At 41.3% G+C, this 20,500-nt stretch overlaps 1 protein-coding gene across 14 annotated transcripts in view; it reads right to left on the minus strand.

Moving 5' to 3' along the window:
- The window catches only part of LOC135915985 (uncharacterized), a 73,718-nt gene that overhangs the window by 32,635 nt on the left and 20,583 nt on the right, over window positions 1-20,500 (minus strand). For 4 of the 14 annotated variants that reach the window (XM_070531769.1, XM_065449726.1, XM_065449209.1 and 1 more), the window contains exons 3-7: window positions 18,658-18,824; window positions 16,427-16,566; window positions 14,906-15,047; window positions 14,280-14,368; window positions 12,669-12,769 (exon numbers count right to left, since the gene is read on the minus strand). In XM_070531769.1, the coding sequence (XP_070387870.1) occupies window positions 12,669-12,769; window positions 14,280-14,368; window positions 14,906-15,047; window positions 16,427-16,566; window positions 18,658-18,824 (639 nt within the window). The other 10 variants (XM_065449421.1, XM_065449650.1, XM_070531768.1 and 7 more) reach the window with 7 other exon arrangements.

Raw genomic sequence — 20,500 nt, forward strand, 5'->3', positions numbered from 1 at the left:
TGTGAAAAACACTTAAAGACCACATGCAACAATCGTTGTAAAACATATGTCAATGATAGATGCCTCAGATACCCCTGTCTCTTGCTCTAGTGTGAAACTTCATTTCTGCAAAGCCTGACATACTCTAAATGCACATCAAGGTGCAACATCATAACCAGTGCGCAGTTAATGACAGACTTTAAGCAAAGGGCATGACATGCATATGGCAGAGATCTGATGGCAGTTTAGCCAGCAGCACTCTTGCTGCAAAAGGATAATTATGTCAATGCTAGGCCGAACAGGCACAGACCATTGGCCAGTACATTACATGACTATAGCCGTTTCCCAAAAACATATGTACCCGTAACAACAAAGCATGCCATCAGGTCAGGCATCAAGTGTTTGCCTAAAGCTGTACGTGTCAGTTAAAACAGGCAATGGCTTCATAGGGACCCTAAAAAACTTAAGCTACGTGCAGTTTACAAGTGAACAGTATCTGCATGAGCTACATGTGCTTCAGGCAATGCAATTCTCAGTGCTCCCTAGTGGGTACTTCCCCGAGTGCTTATTTTTGCCTTCATGCTCAGTGCTAGCCATCACATACATGCATGCCAACCTCCACAGGCCCTACATCATCATGGTTATGCACTTCTAACTGCAATCCACTAATATTGTGTAATAGCAGTGTTTGGTTGTATTGTTGATGCTCTCCTTATGAATATTATGTCAAACTCTTTTCCCCGCTTCCCTCTGCAATGCCATTGGCCCTGAGGGTACAATAAATAAATAAATAAATAAATAAATAAATAAATAAATAAATAAATAAATAAATAAATAAATAGCTTCTGTGCAGCAAGTGAGCGTTCCCAGCAATTAACAGTTCTGCATGCCAGCTCTTACTGAGCTTAAAGCAATTGCCATAAAATAGTGAGCAAAGTGCCCATGACTGAATGAGTGAATGAACGCTCAAAGTGAATTTACAAAGTGAATTTCAACATCATCTTATGATGTATGCAGCAAGTGCTGCAACTCTATTCTTACAAGTTGTTGAAATCATAAAATGCCAGGATCATCATCAGCAGCAGCAGCAGCAGCATCATCATCATCTCTTACGTCCACTGTAGGACAAAGGCCCTGCGATCTCCAATTACCCCTGTCCGGCGCCAACCGATTCCAACTAGCGCCGGCAAATTTCCTAATTTCATCACCCCACCTAGTCTTCAGCCGTCCTTGACTGCGCTTCCCTTCTCTTGGTACCCATTCTGTAACCCTAACGGTCGAACGGTTATCTAACCTGCGCATTACGTGACCTGCCCAGTGCCATTTTTGTTCTCTTAATGTCAGTTAGAATACTGGCTATACCTATTTGCTCTCTGATCCAAACCACTCTCTTTCTGTGTCTTAACGTTATGCCTAGCATTCTTCATTCCACTTCTCTTTGCACGGTCCTTAACTTGTTCTGCCAGGGTAGGTGCTGATAAAGATAAATAGTGATACATTGAGCTTCCAAGTTCACAGCATGACTGCTGTGTCCTTCTCTAAGGGGTAAGGCATTTTAGTTTTTGTTTTGACACAGAAGCGCACTTGAGAGGCCAAGCAGGGTAGAGGACAAATTACTTGGACATGACCTTTAACCAATAGTCAATAAGGGTTGAGGTGGTTTCAATAGAATTAATTTTTCCTTTTTTCATACATTGATGCACCAGGCAGATAGCAAGAAATATTAGGCATGCCAAGAAGTCACAATTTTCAATTCTCTCAAATTTATATAGCACGCTTACTATCAATCACTGCACCTGCATTTTGGCTGTGTTACCAAACAATCACCCATTCCCTTTTTCTCATATTATCTCTCACATTCAGGCGGACACTTCGCTCAGTACAATAAAGCAACAGCATCATCTTAAAAGCAGACATCACAAAAGTAGCAATGTTGATTCTTTTGCCATGGAAACAATTTGATAAGAAAAATTAAAAAGGCCATCTACCCTTCAAGAAAAAGCCACCACTGTTTTTGGTAGCAGAGTCCTACATTGCCTCAGAAAAAATTGCAAGGGTCAGAATCAGCATATACATCATAACCATGGCACTGAAATTATGCTTCTAAACTTAATCCTGAAAACAACATCTCATTTCACAGAAGCTGTTACATTCATAACATTGTTCTTGTTCTTTTTTCCATGTGTCTGACAATGTCTTACAACTAAATATTTTGTGCAACAAGATATGGCCAAACACACACATAATGCCTAGTACACACTAACAGTCCTATTGGCATGCGACATGTGCCACTTGTGAGTCATCGCATCAAGGGCCATTCGAAAGCGTGCACACTTCATTTGAGCTATGACCAACACGGGCAAACAGCACTGAGCACATTACAAGAGACTGCTGTTTTACAGGAAAGACAACTCATAGGCAAGAGATCACACAACTGCTTTCTGCCTCACAAATCACAGCGATGAGCTTTCCTTTTTTTGAGCAGCCAAATGCATTGTGCTGAAGCTTTGCCATATGTTGTGTAGTCAACTTCCACAACAGAGCGCAACTATTCTTTGGCATGAACTTTGAAACACTTTGAACAGCCTGCCATACCTTCCAAGAAAAATTGATAACACTGGAACAATGTAAAAAGTAACAAACAAACCATGAAATGGTGACGATATTTTTTTTTCTATAAATGCTGTGTCTGTACTCTGGCTGCTATATAAAGCCAACACTATCTATGACATAGTTCAAATGCATTCCCTGTGGAGCTGCAGAGCATATGCAGAGACATTTTACTGCGTGACAACACTAAGGATTGCCGTGGGAATAACAGCGCTCATTAGATAGAAGAGCTAGTAGTTGAGAATTGCAAGTGCAAGCGACATGATAAGAAGCACTTGGGTCAATGCTTCAATCATGACTCAAAAACAGCTTACCCCAGAGTTGCACAGAGAGTGAATGAATTCATTCATAAGTAAGGCACATACATTTCTTCACATACAGAGTGGACAACACTGTGTTAATGGTGTTAAAAATACATCCTTACTTGGAAAGAACCAGACAGAATGCATGTACGATGAAACATAGGCAGTTAACATACAGCTTCCACATAGGTGGCTTCTTCCAAGCCTCTTCTGAAAAAGACTAGTATTCATATATGACATGCTATTGGGCCAGGAAAGAACAAACACGAAGTAAAAGCCTGTTCACACACATACAGAGGCATGCATGCACACATACTGCTGTCTATCAAACTGCTAAAGCACTGCAGCTACCTAGACAACTTGCTGTTGCAGAGTTTACACACCATCATGCAGAGCTTTCATTCACTAAAAGCTATGTGCAACATAGTGAAACATGCCAAGAAAGTTTCCAAAGGAGCTCGTAAAATAACCTGAAACTGGTTGGTTGCTTGTCTAGACACATGCAAAAAGAAGACTAAGTGTTTTAATGCACATACAAGACTTGATGTAAGCTTGCTTAAACCTATGTAAAATCAAGTGCTGTTTAAAAGGTAAGAAAAGCTGTCAAGGACTCCGTGTATAATAAATTTGCAATTAAATGCGGTCCACAGAACATATGAAAGATATTATGCTACGTGGCAGCAATTATGAACACAACAGGATTCACAACTCAGCATCACATCAAAACACACGACCTAAGCATGAAAGCTGGGCACAGTTTCACTTCATAAGAATGCATCCATGATGACAAATGTGTTGGAACTCTTTTGCACAGCTTCCACTAAATATAGCTTCATGCATGTTTGAGTGATACAAATATCCAGACTCCCTCGAGCTAAATTAAAGAGCACAAATTGAGTTTACTGTTGCACATCCTCGATAAATATATAAGGCCAACAAATGACAAAACATGTTTTAACCATGCATTAGGGATGGAAACACTCTCTCACACATAATGTTCAATGAGTAATGTTACTAGCCAAGGAAACACTGACGACAGATGGACAATACAAAGTCCTTTCAGAACATTCAGACAACATGACACTTATGGCCAACAGCAACTCAATATACCTTGATGAGAGGCGAATCTACCATATGCGCATGCATTCACTCTTTCAACGAGTTGCGTGTTTAATGGCAGAATCAACTCGAGAAAATGCGGCAGCAGAAAAATGTTGGCAGAGGAAAATTCTGAAACTTCCAGGAGCTGGCTGTGAGCACTCAGGACTAGCTGCCACATTTAAAATTATATCACAGATTCTCGCAATGCGAAAAAACCACCAGCAGCCAAAAGGCACCAGAAAACCAAAAGGAAAGACAACGGAATCGGTGCCCAACAGAGCTTACGCCTAAAACAAGAATTCTTTACGTACTTTGAACAGTAGTTCCACTGAGCGAGCGCTTTAAGTAAAGTGCGGTATTTAATTGTAGCGTCTTGTGTATGTATGTATATGTGTATATATATACAGGGTGTTTTGCTTTCATTCATGCAAGTCCGTTGCAAAAGGAAAGCGCTGACTAGTTTCAACAAGTAACCCACCTTAACTGGCCAGTTAATGGGCATGCCAGACATTGGAGAGGGCACACAATCATCCCTGTATGGAAGAGATCTTGAGATTTTGCAGCGTGACTCTTGAGAAAATTTCACAATTGAATGTTTTGTGCCTGAAAGAACATGTGCAAGTGACTCCTGCATAACCTGAGAGTATTTACTTCAAGTGGCATGCATAAATCTGCTCTCTGAAGCTTTATTTGCAGCCCTGTGTCACCAGGAAGACAACTATATCCAAACAGCATGAGGGTATGCACTGACATCATGAAGGTCACCATATTGTTGTACAGTCAGCATAGAGAAAAGCTGCGTGTTATCCCAATTAGCTTATCTTCAGCGAACCACAGTGAAAGCTGTGAATAGGACATTGCTATGGCCTATGTGACACCACCTGAATACTCCCTATACGCCGCATTTGCATAAATATGAACAACTAAAGTCTTTCTTTATATTTATTTTCTTTTTTTTTTCTTTTTCTTTTCTTTTCTTTTTTTTTGCTACTTAGGGCACAAAAATCTGATCTGTGCTACTTCAAAACCGTGCTTCGTACGCAACAAGATAACCTTTTTTAAATAATTTTCAAAACTTCCATTTTTTGAAACTTTTGAAACTTCCTTTTTTAATGCACCCGGTGCAACTGCTAGGCCTCCAAAACTCTTAAGAAAGCCAGGACTACACCTATGTAAATGGACTTTTAGATGTAGCCTACGACAAAGTTTAGTACAACACAGCACAAAAGTGTCAGCCAGGTGGCGGCCACTGGCAAGAACCTGACCTATTTGTTAACTTGTTACACTTACAGACAGTGTAAATGAACAAATTGTACATTTTTCAATTTTTTTTAAAGGGGCCCTTAACCACCCTTCGGGCTTAGTGAAAAAAACCACAGGCTGCGGATAGCATATGCTGCTGTGAACATCTCAGCCAAATTTTGCAGTCGTGTGCGGCGCAAGGACCTTGCAAGCAGAGTGCGAAGTCACCCTTCTCTCAAACGCTCTCTTTTCAATAGAAGTCTGCTCCTCACTCTTTTCTGGACACCTTATTTCTTAATACAGCAGATTCCCATACATGGATGCTATTGGCCAATAGCTGACACCAATCAAGAAGGGTGTTTGGATCAGTGCACTTCTTCCTACTGTTACTGAGTATATTTATTGACGCAGTTTAACAAACAAGCTGAAGTAAACGAAAATCTGCTTTCGAATTTCTATAATTGCGTACTTCGGGACGAAGCCAACTATCATCTGTTTATGCTCTTCCTCAACCGTCCGCGTAAAAATTAAACTTTCGCCACCATGATTATCGATGTTGTAGCCGTAGGGTCTCCCTAATTTCGACTAGTTTTGATGAACACTCAATAAACGTCTAACCACACGAAACTTACGGTTAGACTAGTGCACACTTCCCAGTGCACGTTCACTCCTGGCCACTCCTGGTTAAATTCTGTGGCAGACTTCGCTTTGTAATGAGTTATTGATAGCACTTAAAAATGCACGAGTTGGATGTGGCTACTATCCGTCGGTCAAGCTGGTGCAGAACAAAGCCAGTATGCACCATGTAGCACAGCCAAACTGAGCATTCGAGCACGAGCGTGCACTCTAGCCCTGTCGTGCACAAAGCAAATGCTGCAATTGCATGTAGCTGCTATCTGCTACGTAGTGTAGATTCCGCGGCAGCCACGGGGTGCCACGACGAGTCCACTGGTTGAGCACACTGCAGCTCAATGAGGACATCTGCGTTTGGCACGTCGTTGGCACCAAAATCGGAAATAGTGCCGACTGTGTGAACACCCAAAATCAAATTTGAAACGGCGCCCCAGAAGGAGTGGAAGCACCGTAAACACTACGTTTGACTGCCAATAACTCCGCTTTTGCTGAACACATTGAATAACTTTTTGCAGCAAAGTATTTCTGAAATAGTCTAATTTAAATTCAAATGCATTTCTCGACTTCGATAAAAAGTGGTTAAGGGCCACTTTAAGCCCTTGAATCTGATCGTTACAAGTAGCATCAGATCATTTAACAATCATAACCACCTGTTATATTTTTGAAGCACCAAAAAGACAGCTACGTCATTACAGTCCCTGTCCTGCTATGCTCATGCAAATGTATTGAATAAGCTCAGAGTGTATCCGATGACTGCATGATTTCTGAGGTCTCTTCATACATCTGGAGCACTTGGCTGTTCATTCAAGCTGTTACAAATAGCAAAAAACAGTAGCACAAAATTATTTATGTTCAAGTCCGAAGCTCCACATTTTGTTGGGCAGTGTGTATTGTGGAAATATTTCTAAGGGTCCTTAGGATTTGCAACCATGGAGGTCTGTAGGTCAAAACGACCACAATCACTGTTACGCACAATGTCACAATCATCATACTATCCATTTGAAATTTTTACCAGAAACCGAAATGAGAAATTTTAGTACTACAGTATAAGAAAAATGTGTGCATCAAAATGTTCAAGATCTCTTTTAGTAGAGCCTCAGTGACACAAAAGCTTCAAATTGATACAACGTCATATACTTTTCTTAGGCACAGTATATTTCGTATTATGCAACAAATTTGACCGAGTAATGTTCCATACCACTACAATTGACACAAATTGATGTCGGGCAGCAAATTTGTTCACAAAATGTGGTGGTAGAAATGGTGTGGTCATGGAGAAAGATGAAAGTAGCTCATCCCACAAAGAAGACATGCAAGTATTTAAGTTTGATCGATAACATCAACTTCATTTTGTGCTGCTGTTTTCATAGGTCACATCCAAGCTTGGCAAGTCAGCAGACAGTTTTGTCAGGGTAAGCATGTCAGCTCACGACAGCTATTCCCATGGTGCACTTTCAGTGCTGCAGTATGCCCCATGGGCAATCATGCAAGAAATCTTGGCGGTGGGCTCGATTGACATAAGAAGCACCCAGCGGATCTGCAGTCAACTTGCCAGCAACCATTACAGCATGCCTATCCTTTTAACAAGTTTGCCTGTGTGCTTACAGACCATAATGGTAGAAGCTTGTATGCAGGCAGAAAGATCCAAACTGAATTCACGCAACATGACATAACCCTGGACTGCCAACGTTGCCACTAGTGACAAGATGCAACACACATCGAGCAGTTGGTATTGGGCTAACAGAAGATGTACAGCTATCTCAGAATGTAAAGTAGATGATATTATTGCACTAAAGTGCAAGATTGAGCAAAAGTCTAATAACAAGCATTCCATTCTGCTGACGTTTCAAAAGGAGATGAAATTACTTTTTTTAAAGCCATTAAATTCATTTTATAGCACTGCCAGCTTATTTGGGCACATTTTACATCACACACATGTCCAAAAAATCAACTGGCTGCTATGCCAGGTTTTCTTACTGCATAAATTAGAACTTCGAATGCAATTCTGCTGCTTCATCGTAAAGATTCTATAGCGTTATTTAAATTTGGCATGATAGGAAGTCTATGTATGTGATGCATCTCTCATTGCAGTTTTAGTTAGCTGTAATCGTGCAATACATTCGTGAGCAACAAGCACAAATGTGTTGCAATTTTACTGCCATAAAACTGCATTAGAAACTGACATGGCAACACGGAGCCCACATAGCTTACCAAATAATAGTAAACTCACAAACTGCAGTGCCAATATTGATGTAATAGGGGCCCCAGTAACATTTCAAATATTTTCACTCAAAGAAATGTGAATCCCCTGCACTGCTGTAGCTTGGCTAACAAGCAGAATGGTTGGTACAGTTAATTTTAATATTAAAATGATGTGAAAGTGACTAAGAATGTAGGAAGGCGCAAAAAAACTTCCACACTGGCACTTGTCTGTCTTGTTCCCATGGGTTCAGACCATTCCAGTATTCTGCATCATTGCTGTAAAGCAAACATGTGACATCTAGAAAGTAGTGTGTTTTGAAACGCAGCATTTCTTCAAGAGCACAGCCATTTAGATATAGCCTTTTGGATGATGGCAGTATAAAATGACAGCCACAATGCACAAGCCAAGAAGCAAGAATAATCAACCTAGTAAAACAGTCATACCCACTCCCTTCATGTTCTGACATGCCCAGGAATAAGATGTTAGCATAAAATGATACACTAACGAAGCTGTCACTCTCCTTTGGCAGCAGGTGAATGTCAGAAAATAAGAAAACACCATGTACATACATACCAATATACATACATATATATATACATCTATATATATAATATTTGTATTTACTATTGTACAGGTTGTACAGGTTCTATTTTCTGAAGGAAGACTGTACGCTATATGCACACTATAATAATGCCTACAACTGCTATACAGCTCTTTATGTACAAAGCTTCCTTGACAACACAGGAAGGCATCTGAGAAGAAAGACCAGTAAAGACCAGTAAATACCAGTAGAGCAAGAATGAAGCTAGGAGAGGGAACAGATGACAAAAAGTTTTCAAGATGGTGGTAACCAGTGTGCTGTGAGAAGCAGCTGAACCACAACTTCAACCTACACTTCCATGAGAGAAAAAAATCTTGAGGGAAGAGGGCACAAAAGTTATGGAGGACACTGTTCTCGAGATTGCAGGTACACAGGCTTTGGCGCTCCAACAACGAAACCAACTGCGCATACAGATTGCCAAGATAAAATTGCAAAGCAGCAAAAGTATGATGAGCCTTGCAACACAAGGGGCACCTCTGTGAGAAACACACACAGCAGCTGCCCACTCCTCTGAAACTACTAGCCAACAAGACCATCAGCACTGCGTGCATGGCCATGGAAGGAAAATACTTTGTAGCAACACATAGTATCATGTATATCACAAGGAACCAAACATAGGCAGGTTCATTAGCGTTGGGTACACGATCCAGAGCTGGTCAATACCTTCTTATACAGAGCATACAAACAAAATACTAAGAAAATGTTCAGTGTTGTTTTCTACTTCAACGAAGGGTGTGGCTTTTAAAATACAGGCACTCATAACATAAGGGAATGAGCATATCAGTCAAAGAATTTTTTTCATTTCACCTATGGACAGAAATTCTGCAGGGCATGAAATGTTTGCCAATGTTTCATTGCACTACGTTAACAAAAACTATTTATGTATAAAAAAAAGATAAGCCATAACAACTTTTTGTCCCCGTCAGACTCCATAATACACAGCCACATTTTCTTCACAACTAATTCACAAATGTTATTACCTTACTAAAACATCCCCAATAAAGTTAAATCTACATGCAAACAGAACTATAGCCACAGCTATCACGTTAGTCTTATCATAAGCACATAAAGTGGGAATATTCAGAAACATGCACTAAGAAAACTTGTGGGTGTGTCTTTATGAACCTCATGACAAGGAACAAGAGTCAATATTCAGACATCAAATGAACAGCATCTAATCTCAACTGACTTTTGACTCTGCCCTCTAAAAAACAAGAATTTACGATTTATCTGGACTTGCTTCAAACTCATCATAGGTAGCCTATAATAAGGTCATAAAAATGGTATATTGCCAACTACCAGCTTTCTAACTTGATCAGTGCAAGTACGCACTATACCAAACCATACTGCTTGTCCATAGATGTGAGAGCTATGATCTGATGCATTTTCGATTTACAGGAGTTTACAGGAGTTAAGAGAAGAAACAGCAGCTCCTTCATAGCGTGTTAGCCAGGCAATAGAAAGACAAAGCACTGCCCCTATGTGCCTACTGTGACCATTCGAAATACACTTTCTGGAATCCTAGGAGCAAGACTATTTTCTATGCCTTGAAGCTGCTAGCTCGACGCAATCGTATGTATCTATTCAGAGTGAGATCTTGGACTATTCCCCAGGTTTAGAAGCCAGTATATACCATAGGCTTCTCCCTGTGAGAAACGACGCGTAGTTATGAGGCCCTCAATAGTCCTAACTAGCAGAAGCAGTGCACTCTGCAAACACCAAAGAAAGTGTTGTGCCTGAACCATTACCGAGAGTGAGCATGGCAGCAGGGATGCTTACCTCAGTGCAGCTATGGCTTAAACATGTTTAAACCAAACTGATGTGAGAATGCATCAGTAAAGGTGACTATATTATATAAATATGTATGTGAAATATGTTGACCTCCCTGTTCAAGCATGTGCACTTTCCTAAGCATAAATCCTTGTCAAGCAGTATAGACATATTTTGCAATCTCCTGCCTTCCTCTATTACTAATGTTGTGTCTTCATAAATAGACTGCATCTCTCTGAAGACCAAAGGGCCATCTATATCGAAAGAACAGCAAATTGATACCTGCAGAGCACGTGTGGCCCAAACAGGAGGTCACAGCGCACGAAGCTCTGAGAAAAGACGGTGAGCTAAGAAAATATTGTAAGTTCATTTTAGGTTATCTTTCTCTGTCATCTAAATTCCTTTTAGTCTTTTATATATATATATATATATAATTTGTTAAGCAATAGTCACATGATAAAGTGAAGGAAGGTAACACACGGTGTATCCCCTGCTCAACGAAAGGTCAGGTCACAGGTCTTCCATGTCAATATGACGCCTCCACAGAAAAAAAAAATATGTATAAAAATAAGTGCTGCTTTGATATTTAAGTAGATAACTTATGCAATCTGGCACAAAATGTATGAATAATAAATCTCTCCTGTGTGTCCTGAAAATGCATACTTTTTTTGTTTAGAAATCTTGAATTTTTTTTCTTCATTACAGCCTACCATTGCTTCGTAAATGCTGAGAGCAAAGCAAACAATACAAAAGCTTACATAAACAGGAACTAGTACTCCTGGGAATTGCCAGTGTGTGGCTACTACTGGAACGAAATGAAAATAAAAGTTAAAAAATGCTAGCCTCTTTTATATATATACACATATGGTATACAAGAAACTAACATAGAGGCAGAAAAGAAAAAGTACAAGCCACTTTCTTTACCTTTTCCAGGTCACATTGGCCATACTGCATTTAGGGTCAGCACTAAAGTGGGTAAGACTTTCCTCTTATTGACTGAGTTTTTGTTGAGCAGATGTCCTTTGTACAAACAGAAGAGGAAAGAAGGCTTAGGGATGATGAGAAGCGAGCATAGAGATGCATAAGTGCCTCCATCAACCATCCTCTGCAATGATCTCTTCCTGTGCTTCCACATCAACAGCACATGCGCGCACGCATCTATCTACAACAGTGCCTCAGGGAGGAAACCTCCAGACAATGTCTGTATAGAGGAGTACACTTTGACGGAACAGCTGAAGTGAGCAAATAGAGGAAAATGGAATAACGTTTCTACAGGTGCAGTTGAAAAAGGGTGGAAGAAAACAGAGATAGGCTCAGTGGACAGGTGCTGGAGAGCTGCGATGCCACAGTCAAGGCTACGAGAAGACAAGAAAGAAGACGATGGCAGCCACAGCAATGCAGACGATGAGCAAGATGAACGAGACGAGGCAGGCAAGCTGGCAAGGACGCTTCTTCTTGGCCACCTTCTCGATCACAAGGTTCAGGTTAAAGGGGAAGGTGAAGGGGGCAAAGAGACATGTCAAGGAAAATGCATTACTTGGCTGTTAATCTGGGCTCATTACAAGTTCTCAGAACAGCAATAATCTGAGCTGGTTAGTACCCATCTCTCACAAAACAGCACAAGGATGGGACTGCAAAATAATGACACGTTGACAGTGCTATGGTTATGGATGAAAAGCTGCACTAAGGCGACCTTTGGTAATAGTGACAAATATGGAAGGCACTGCGTCGTCGACATAATTTCTCAGACTCATCATTGTGCTGTTACTGCTACTCTTTCTGCACGCCATGATGATTACAATAATGGTCGAATGAAGCCTCCTCTCATAAACTGACACAACTTAAGTGGCACTAAGCAAACTACGTCATCTCAATGTCAAGGTAATATCAACAAGAATGATAAGTATGCATGGTCAATGAATGAAAGTACAAGAGAAATAAGTGCCGCACTGAGGGCTCTTGCTACCATTAATTCTTACACTTCTTTGGCCCTAACACAGCAGAAGGCACTCCACAAAAAATAAATGCAAAAATTTGTGTAAACTTGTGACTCTGTGGAATACCTTGGGCTACAATTAAAGTTCTCTGCTGACAACAAAGAGCCATCTCTGCACAACCAGCTTATAAAAAAGATAAGCCAACAGATAGGGACCAATAGCATGAGCTTGCTTTCCTTTGCCAGAAATTAAAAATTATTCTAGAGACAGATTACTGGGATCGAGCTCACCAGATTCTCTTCAGAACTGGTGGCAGAGGCAGGCCCAAGCAGCCTCAGGTTGTTGGACTGCGCCATTTCACTGGGTGGGTGAGTTTTCGACAGTTTGTCATCTGAAAAGGCAAGGCAATCTTTGCTCACAAACATCATCACATGATAAGTCCACTTGGTCCTGTTGTCTCTTTTTCGCACTCATAGCAGCAGCCTGGCATCAGACATAAATGGCTGAAAGGAACCTGATTAATGCATGATTTGCTTTTACTGTTAACAAATGTGTTTGCAAAGCCCCAGTTATGCCCCGCTTGCACTCCTTTTTCTGGAATCAAAACATCTGTTACTCAAACCACCAAGATTATCTTCACGCTTCTATTACAATCACTTTATAACACACGAACACACGTCAGCGATGACAGATATTTTTATTCCTTCCCCCAACCCCAATGCAATAGCCCTGTGGAATGCCCTTCTCAATAGCAAATGAGAGGAAAGGGCGTTAACAAAGGGGCCCGATTTTTATTAACCATATCATAAGAAGCCAACAAACAAGGGTACCAAGTACAACATAGGGGAAATTACTTGTACTTACTGATTGAACTTAAAAAATGATAAATGAATGGCAATGAAAGTGGGTGAAGAAACAACTTGCCGCAGGTAGGGAACGATCGCATGTCTTCACAGTATGCATGCGATGCTCTAGCAGTATCACAAAACAAATGCATGGTATGAAACTTCAGGTTTATGAGCCAAGAATAAAATAAAATTTAATTATATTACCTAAAATAAATTAATAAGAAGACTTGCGCCCATAAAGAGTAATGCTTTCACATTCACATACGTAAGCAGCTTTAAGTGTCCCTGCGAACCTTTTATTTCGCTTCAGTTAGTTTTTTATTCATTGGCTTCCCATGAAAAACATTTCGCAGTGGATTGTACAGTTAAGTTGGCCAAGTCACAACATTTACGAAAAGAAACCTACATTGTGAATTTGTTTTTATACCGACGGTACAGAGAAACGAAAACGTAGCACTAAAAGAGTAAAACAAAAAAACACTCCTGTTCTTTTTTTCTCCGAACTCATTTTAACTCGTTTGAACCAGTTCAAACTAGTTCAAACCAGAACAGAATGGTGCTCAGGAACGGAACCTGGAATCAAACCTGACAGGCTTGAACCCGAACCAAACCGAACCCGAAAAAATTCCGGTTTGGTGCCCCCGTTACCACTGCCTTATTGACTTCCCAGTTTCTCAGTGTTCTTTTATAGCTTATTTTATTTCACTGTTTTTTTCTTCTTCATTTTCAGTACTTGCATAATAACTAAATGCTATTCATATGCCTAACCTATTTCCCTTGTGCCATTGGTGTTTCCTTTCATATATGGTGTACTACCTGTTGTAGGCCTCACCTTAAGTAATGGCGCCAGGCCTTTAAGGCTACAATAAACAAAATTATATAAGTACATTCAGAAGCAACACATTTTAAGAGGGCTCCATTAGTTTAGATTATTTCAGGACAAACTAGTACGATACATATAAGGGTATTTGAAGGAGTAAAATCACAAGTTCACCAAGGTGAGCCATACAGGTACACGTATTTAAAAAGGTAGATGAGAGGAATGGGGCACACCTGGATTAAAGATGACATAGTCAACCATGGAGCCTAGAACCGCATCCGTATGCAACGAATCACTGAGTGCACGTATGTCCATCGTAAGCCTGGGTGCAAAAATGTAACACACATCAAGGGTACACCCTATAATGTAACCGGAGAATGCCCCATAAGAGCATGCAAATAAGAGGAAGCATTAGCTGTGCTATTGGTAGAAAGATTGCAGAGGCAAGAAAGAATCGTCATGTGGCTAGTTACAATTTTATTGGGCAAACATTATTTCTAATAAAGCAATGAAACCTAATGAGTGTGTGTCACTTCTACTCTTGGTCTCCATACTCCTGGGGTTATATCTAATGGAATCAGGCCACTAAAGAGCAGAAAGGCGTTTAGCACAAGACATTCTTTCCAGTTAATAATCCATACAGTTATGACTGTGGCTTCAATGATAGTGACTGGTGAAAAGCTTTGTCCAACACAGTTGGGCAGGTCAGTAATATGATTCACGGTTATACTGCAGAGCGCACAAAAGACAAGAAAGACAAGCAGAGCATCAGTGCTTCTTTGTTATATCAGCCTGTGTCCTTCATATTTTGTGTGCGCTACAGTCCAGCAATGGTGAACACACTTGATGCAACGCTCACTTTGCCAGCTGCTTCCAGCTTTCCCGTTCTTGCCGGTACTTGTCAGCCGTGGACAACATCAGGGACTCACAAACAGCACTGAACATCTGCTCCATGCCACCAGTAGTCCCCGTGTGCACAAACTGAGCTTTCACCGAACCATCTGCAATGAGAAAGTGCAAGAGTAGTCAAGATGTTCGGCCATCATGATCGGCAGATACAACGTGATGACCACCTCAAACTCCACTTTACAAACTCGGTTGTCACCCTCAGACAATCTCTTCTTTCCACGTTTTCCAACAGCATCACGTACTACACTGAAACATTATATCCCAATTATTATCCAAGCAAGTGTATTCGTGCTTTCAATCTTGTTTTGACTGCAATGCTACACTACTCAAGTTCTTGGCAAGCTTGCCCAGAAATGAAATTAAGCCCAAATGGATTTGCTTCTATTGGTGTAAGCTGATGTTAGCTAAACAATGCAATTATGTTATGCTACACATACATGGTTCCAGTGCAAGTATGTCTTACATGACATCTCTACTCGCAAAATAAAAGTGACCCTAACTGCTGCTCTCCTCTAAGGACTGTCACTGTCTCCTATAATAGTAGCGCACTGTGCAAGTCATCTAGCTGCAGACAATGAACACATCCTTTCACTAGCTTCATTCTCTACATTTCTCTTGCATGCATTCTACAAAAGCTTTAGGAAACTCACGTGACCAGTGTTCTTTTAAACTGTGCTGGATTTTAATCTTAAAATCTGAAGGTAAATGCAGCATTTCAGTTGTCATCATGCAGTGTTTTGTTACAGTGTGGAAGACCCTTGCTTTACTAATGTATAAACAAGGGTCTTCCACACCCTACTGGTAAATCCATCATTTATTACTCACCCGCAGGGACACTAGACGAATGTGAAATGTTCTGGGAGATCTATTACACCATGCTGGCCTATTTTATAGCATTTCAATATGCCTACATAAAATTCACTTGACAGTTTTAGTCACAATTTTAGTGACTTCACAGGAAAATTTAGAAAAAGTTTAGCTACTTGTTTAGAGCCAGATGTTACAAAAAGTATGGCAACACTGCCTGAAAGTAGCATGAAGCTACAAAGGAAACCAGATTGCCTTCCTCAGGAAAAAAAGCTTCACAGTCAAAGTAAAACTTTTTTCTGGGTAGGATTCAAAACCAGCACCACTGCCTTTCTGAAGAAATTGCTCTACCATTTGAGCTAACCGGGAGGCTTAGGAGATGGCACAGTGAGAGCTAAGGGAATCCAACTGAAAGTGCAGAAACACTGAATGAGCAAATCAGTTTTGTATAAATTCATAAGGGTGGAGGATCATGAACTTCACGCTACTTTCGGATATATGCCTGCATTCCTTTTCATGAATTTATAATGCAGCATACCAAAGTAAACACAATCCAAAAGTGATTAAATCAAAGTGTAATAGACATTTTCAGAAGAGGCACGGAAACTGAAACTTTCTCCCGTTAAAGAAGGCACGTGGCAAGGTAGATGAGAATCAGATTTACCTGGGGTGGAGTGCAAGGGGAACAGCTGGAACAGGTGGGCAGTCTGGAGAAGCTCTTGCTCCATGGAGTGCAAGCAGGCCATGTAGATGCGCAGGGACTTGCCCAGCTCCACAACGTCAGGCTGTGACAAGGTTTCCATCCTGAATTACCATGAGACGAGGATGAAAGAAAAAAAAACCTGGGTAAAAGCTCGCTGTCCAGTGATGAGAGAAAGCATGTCAACCTTGCACTACGGCACACCTCTGAAATCAGGAGAACATGCTCAGCACAGCCCAGTGAACAAAACAGTCCTATATATAAAGATCATGGGGAACATCTCAGTAGCCAGTGGATGAACTACACTTTGTCTTAATAAAGTTTACACCCTTTGAGTCGTATTTTGTTCCCAGACAATAATCGTCATCTATCTTGCTTGCATTTCCCTTCTTTAAATCTCTTCACTCACAACCTTCCTGTCAAGAATGCTGTGTCACAAAGATATGATTATGTCATTTGTGACATGAAAGTACTGGGCACACAGTGTTATGGAAAGAAAAGGCATACAAGATAACGATTATTACCTTGGGACAAGACAAGCCCCAAAGGGTGTAAACTTTCCTTAAGGGAAAGTGCACCACCATGGTGCATAATGCACTGTCTGAGCCAAGACGCACATGCCCTGGAATGCTTGGTGGGTAGAGTTTCTAGTGGGTAGGGTGGGTAGGGTGGCTAGGCTAGTTTCAATTAAATACGTACTAAACTTCAATTTTTAATCACGGTGTGGTGTCGTCATCCTTGATAGCTACAGCCGAGTATAGCAGCTACCCATGTGCCCACACCAACGTCATATCATATCTGGATACAACTTAATCATTCATGCCTGCTTTAATCTGGGAAATTCATGCGGGCTATTTAGTGCTTGCAAAGTATATATTATTTAAAACCTTTGGCATAAAATAAAATCACAAGACAAATTGAACTGTAAAAGAAATTGCAGCAATGCTAACTAAAAGTCTGATTGGCACTGAACCTCAGAACTTGCGAGGAATGAATTCATTTTATAGAAGACACAAAGCTACAGTTCCAGGTTATTGTTATGAAAATGTTCCAAAGCCCCATACAAAGGCACAAATATTTTGCACACGACAGTTATCACAGCACAGAGCAAAGTCTTTCATCTCTTTCTGTGTACTTATCCTATGCGAAAATCTCAATAAAGAAAGGCATCAGGCAGGGAGATACGATCTCTCCAGTGCTATTCACAGCGTGTTTGCAGGAGGTATTCAGAGACCTGGAGTGGGAAGAATTGGGGATAAGAATTAATGGAGAATACCTTAGTAACTTGCCATTCGTTGATGATATTGCCTTGCTTAGTAACTCAGGGGACCAACTGCAATGCATGCTGACTGACTTGGAGAGGCAAAGCCGAAGGGCGGGTCTAAAAATTAATCTGGCGAAAACTAATATTTAACAGTCTCGGAAGAGGACAGCAGTTTACGATAGGTAGTGAGGCACTGGAAGTGGTGAGGGAATACATCTACTTAGGACAGGTTGTGACTGCGGATCCGGATCATGAGACTGAAATAATCAGAAGAATAAGAATGGGCTGGGGTGCGTTTGGCCGGCATTGTCAGATCATGAACAGCAGGTTGCCATTATCCCTCAAGAGAAAAGTTTATAACAGCTGTGTCTTACACGTGCGGGGCAGAAACCTGGAGGCTTACGAAAAGGGTTCTACTTAAATTGAGGACGACGCAACGAGCTATGGAAAGAAGAATGATAGGTGTAACGTCAAGGGATAAGAAAAGAGCAGATTGGGTGAGGGAACAAACGTGAGTTAATGACATCTTAGTTGAAATCAAGAAAAATAAATGGGCATGGGCAGGACATGTAATGAGGAGGGAAGATAACCGATGGTCATTAAGGGTTACAGACTGGATTCCAAGGGAAGGGAAGCGTAGCAGGGGGCGGCAGAAAGTTAGGTGGGCGGATGAGATTAAGAAGTTTGCAGGGACAACATGGCCACAATTAGTACATAACCGGGGTAGTTGGAGAAGTATGGGAGAGGCCTTTGCCCTGCAGTGGGCATAAGCAGGCTGATGATGATGATGATGATGATCATATGCGCTAAAATGCTTTCTGCACAGAGAGAAGGTCATTTGCAGTAGGTAATAACAAGTACATGCCACAGAAATAGCAAAACAGCCACGTGAAAATTGGAGTGAGACGGGAAAAAGGAAGAAGGTGCGCACCCACGGAAAACATCCACAAAATGTGCCTTCAGGCAGTGTGCCATCTGGCAGCAGCGGCATTGCAGAGTACACATGCGGCTCCGTTGAAGGAGGCCGTCCTTGGGCGTCCCCACCAGGCGCATCAGTAGGCTGTGCTCCGTCAGCGAGTTGGACAGCTCTTGAACGAGCTGAGTAGTACCAGCATGTTAAGCACAAGAAAAGGAAAGAAGAGAAGGAAGGGCAGTGAAAGGGGAGTAAGAGAGGGGAGGTGATTAAAGCAGGAAAATGATGCGGTAAGATCTGCATGTGATCGTTCAATTTTTTGCAGGGGGCTTAGTATGTACCATTGCGAACAAATGAAATGCAAACAGGATGGTCTAGAGTAGGGCGTTTATTACAAGTAGTACATCTCGAGTGCAATGTCACGTCACTTCATGCCCGATCATCAAAAAGATGGGGTAGACCCCAAATTAGGCACACGATTCGAAACCCTATCAACTTCATATAAACTGGCGACAGTGGAAATACAATAATGTGTTCTTGTTAGCCCCAACTTCTTGACATTTTCTTTGTTTAGATAGTCCATAGAGGTGCGCACCAAGAGAAAACATTAGAGCCCATGGCTTTTTGCTGCACACCTACTAAATTCCAGCAGCGCAGAGCAAAGGCCATACAATATAACAAAGACCAGCTGTGTACAGAGTTGTCATTGGCTTCAAGGATTGTAGCAGCAGAAATTGCAAAACACAGACAAAGAAAGGAATGAATAGACCTGGACATAGCTGCTACGAACATAGGTGCACACCTCCAGACGTAAACGAAGACATAACACAGACATGCTATGGACGCGGACATAGCTGCTACATTGAAGTCCATAGCATGTCTACATTACATCTACGTCTACATTATGTCTATGTCCGTGCATCTACGTCTATGTCTGTAGCAGCTATGTTCACGTCTGTTTGTTCCTTTCTGTGTCTGTGCTCTACAATTTCTGCTGCTACAATCCTCAAATAATGAACCAATTAGCTCAGTTAAACACCATTTTGTCAGTGGCTCTTAGGTGAAACACACCTTATGCATTAAAGCATTGACAGCAGTGTTCCGAAGTTACCCTTCCAGCATTGTAATGATTCTGAAATAATTTCACATTTTCACAACCCTGGAATGGAATGGGAATGGAATGGCAACAGCACTTGGAGGAATGGAATGGGAATGGAATTAAGTGTCTTTTGCGGAACGGGAATGGAATTATGTCTTTTTCCGAAAATAGAGTGCTTTTTCGTTTACGCGCTGTTCTTTTGTCAAAATATGCCAGAGAACTAACCAGGCCACGTTCAAACATTAGTAAGTAAGAGCCTCGAATTTAACAATAAAGCAGTATTTCTGAATGGCTTGGCTGATTACAAGCACAGTACATTTATAAGCAATGCGCCTACTACAGTTCTGTTCTTATAGACTGAGTTGCTCCGAAGTTTATCTCAATTCTTCGTGCAACCACGGCTCTAAGCAGTTGGTATTCGTCGTACGGAACTATCATGGTGGCATACTCAACTCCCTCCCCTTGCACCTTGCGATTTCTTTTCTTACCTGGGCGACGCCTTCGCCCCGACCGCCTGCTGTCTCCCCACCGTTCACTTCTTTGTTTTTGCTTCTGTCGCCATCGGCAGCTCGGATGCATATTCAAAAAACCAATTCTCTAAGTTGTGATGTGTATTGACGCTGGAGCAATGCTTGTGTTCACTGCAAGGTTTTGCATACCAGCTTGTACACCATCTCGCCTTGTACTCCTCCCCCCCCAACCAATTTGCAATACTGTCCCCCCTGTCTAGACACATGGACACCTTTCCCAAAACTCTGTCGA

This window comes from Dermacentor albipictus, chromosome 1, assembly GCF_038994185.2.
Source record: "Dermacentor albipictus isolate Rhodes 1998 colony chromosome 1, USDA_Dalb.pri_finalv2, whole genome shotgun sequence".
NCBI classification, from domain to species: Eukaryota; Metazoa; Arthropoda; class Arachnida; order Ixodida; family Ixodidae; genus Dermacentor; species Dermacentor albipictus.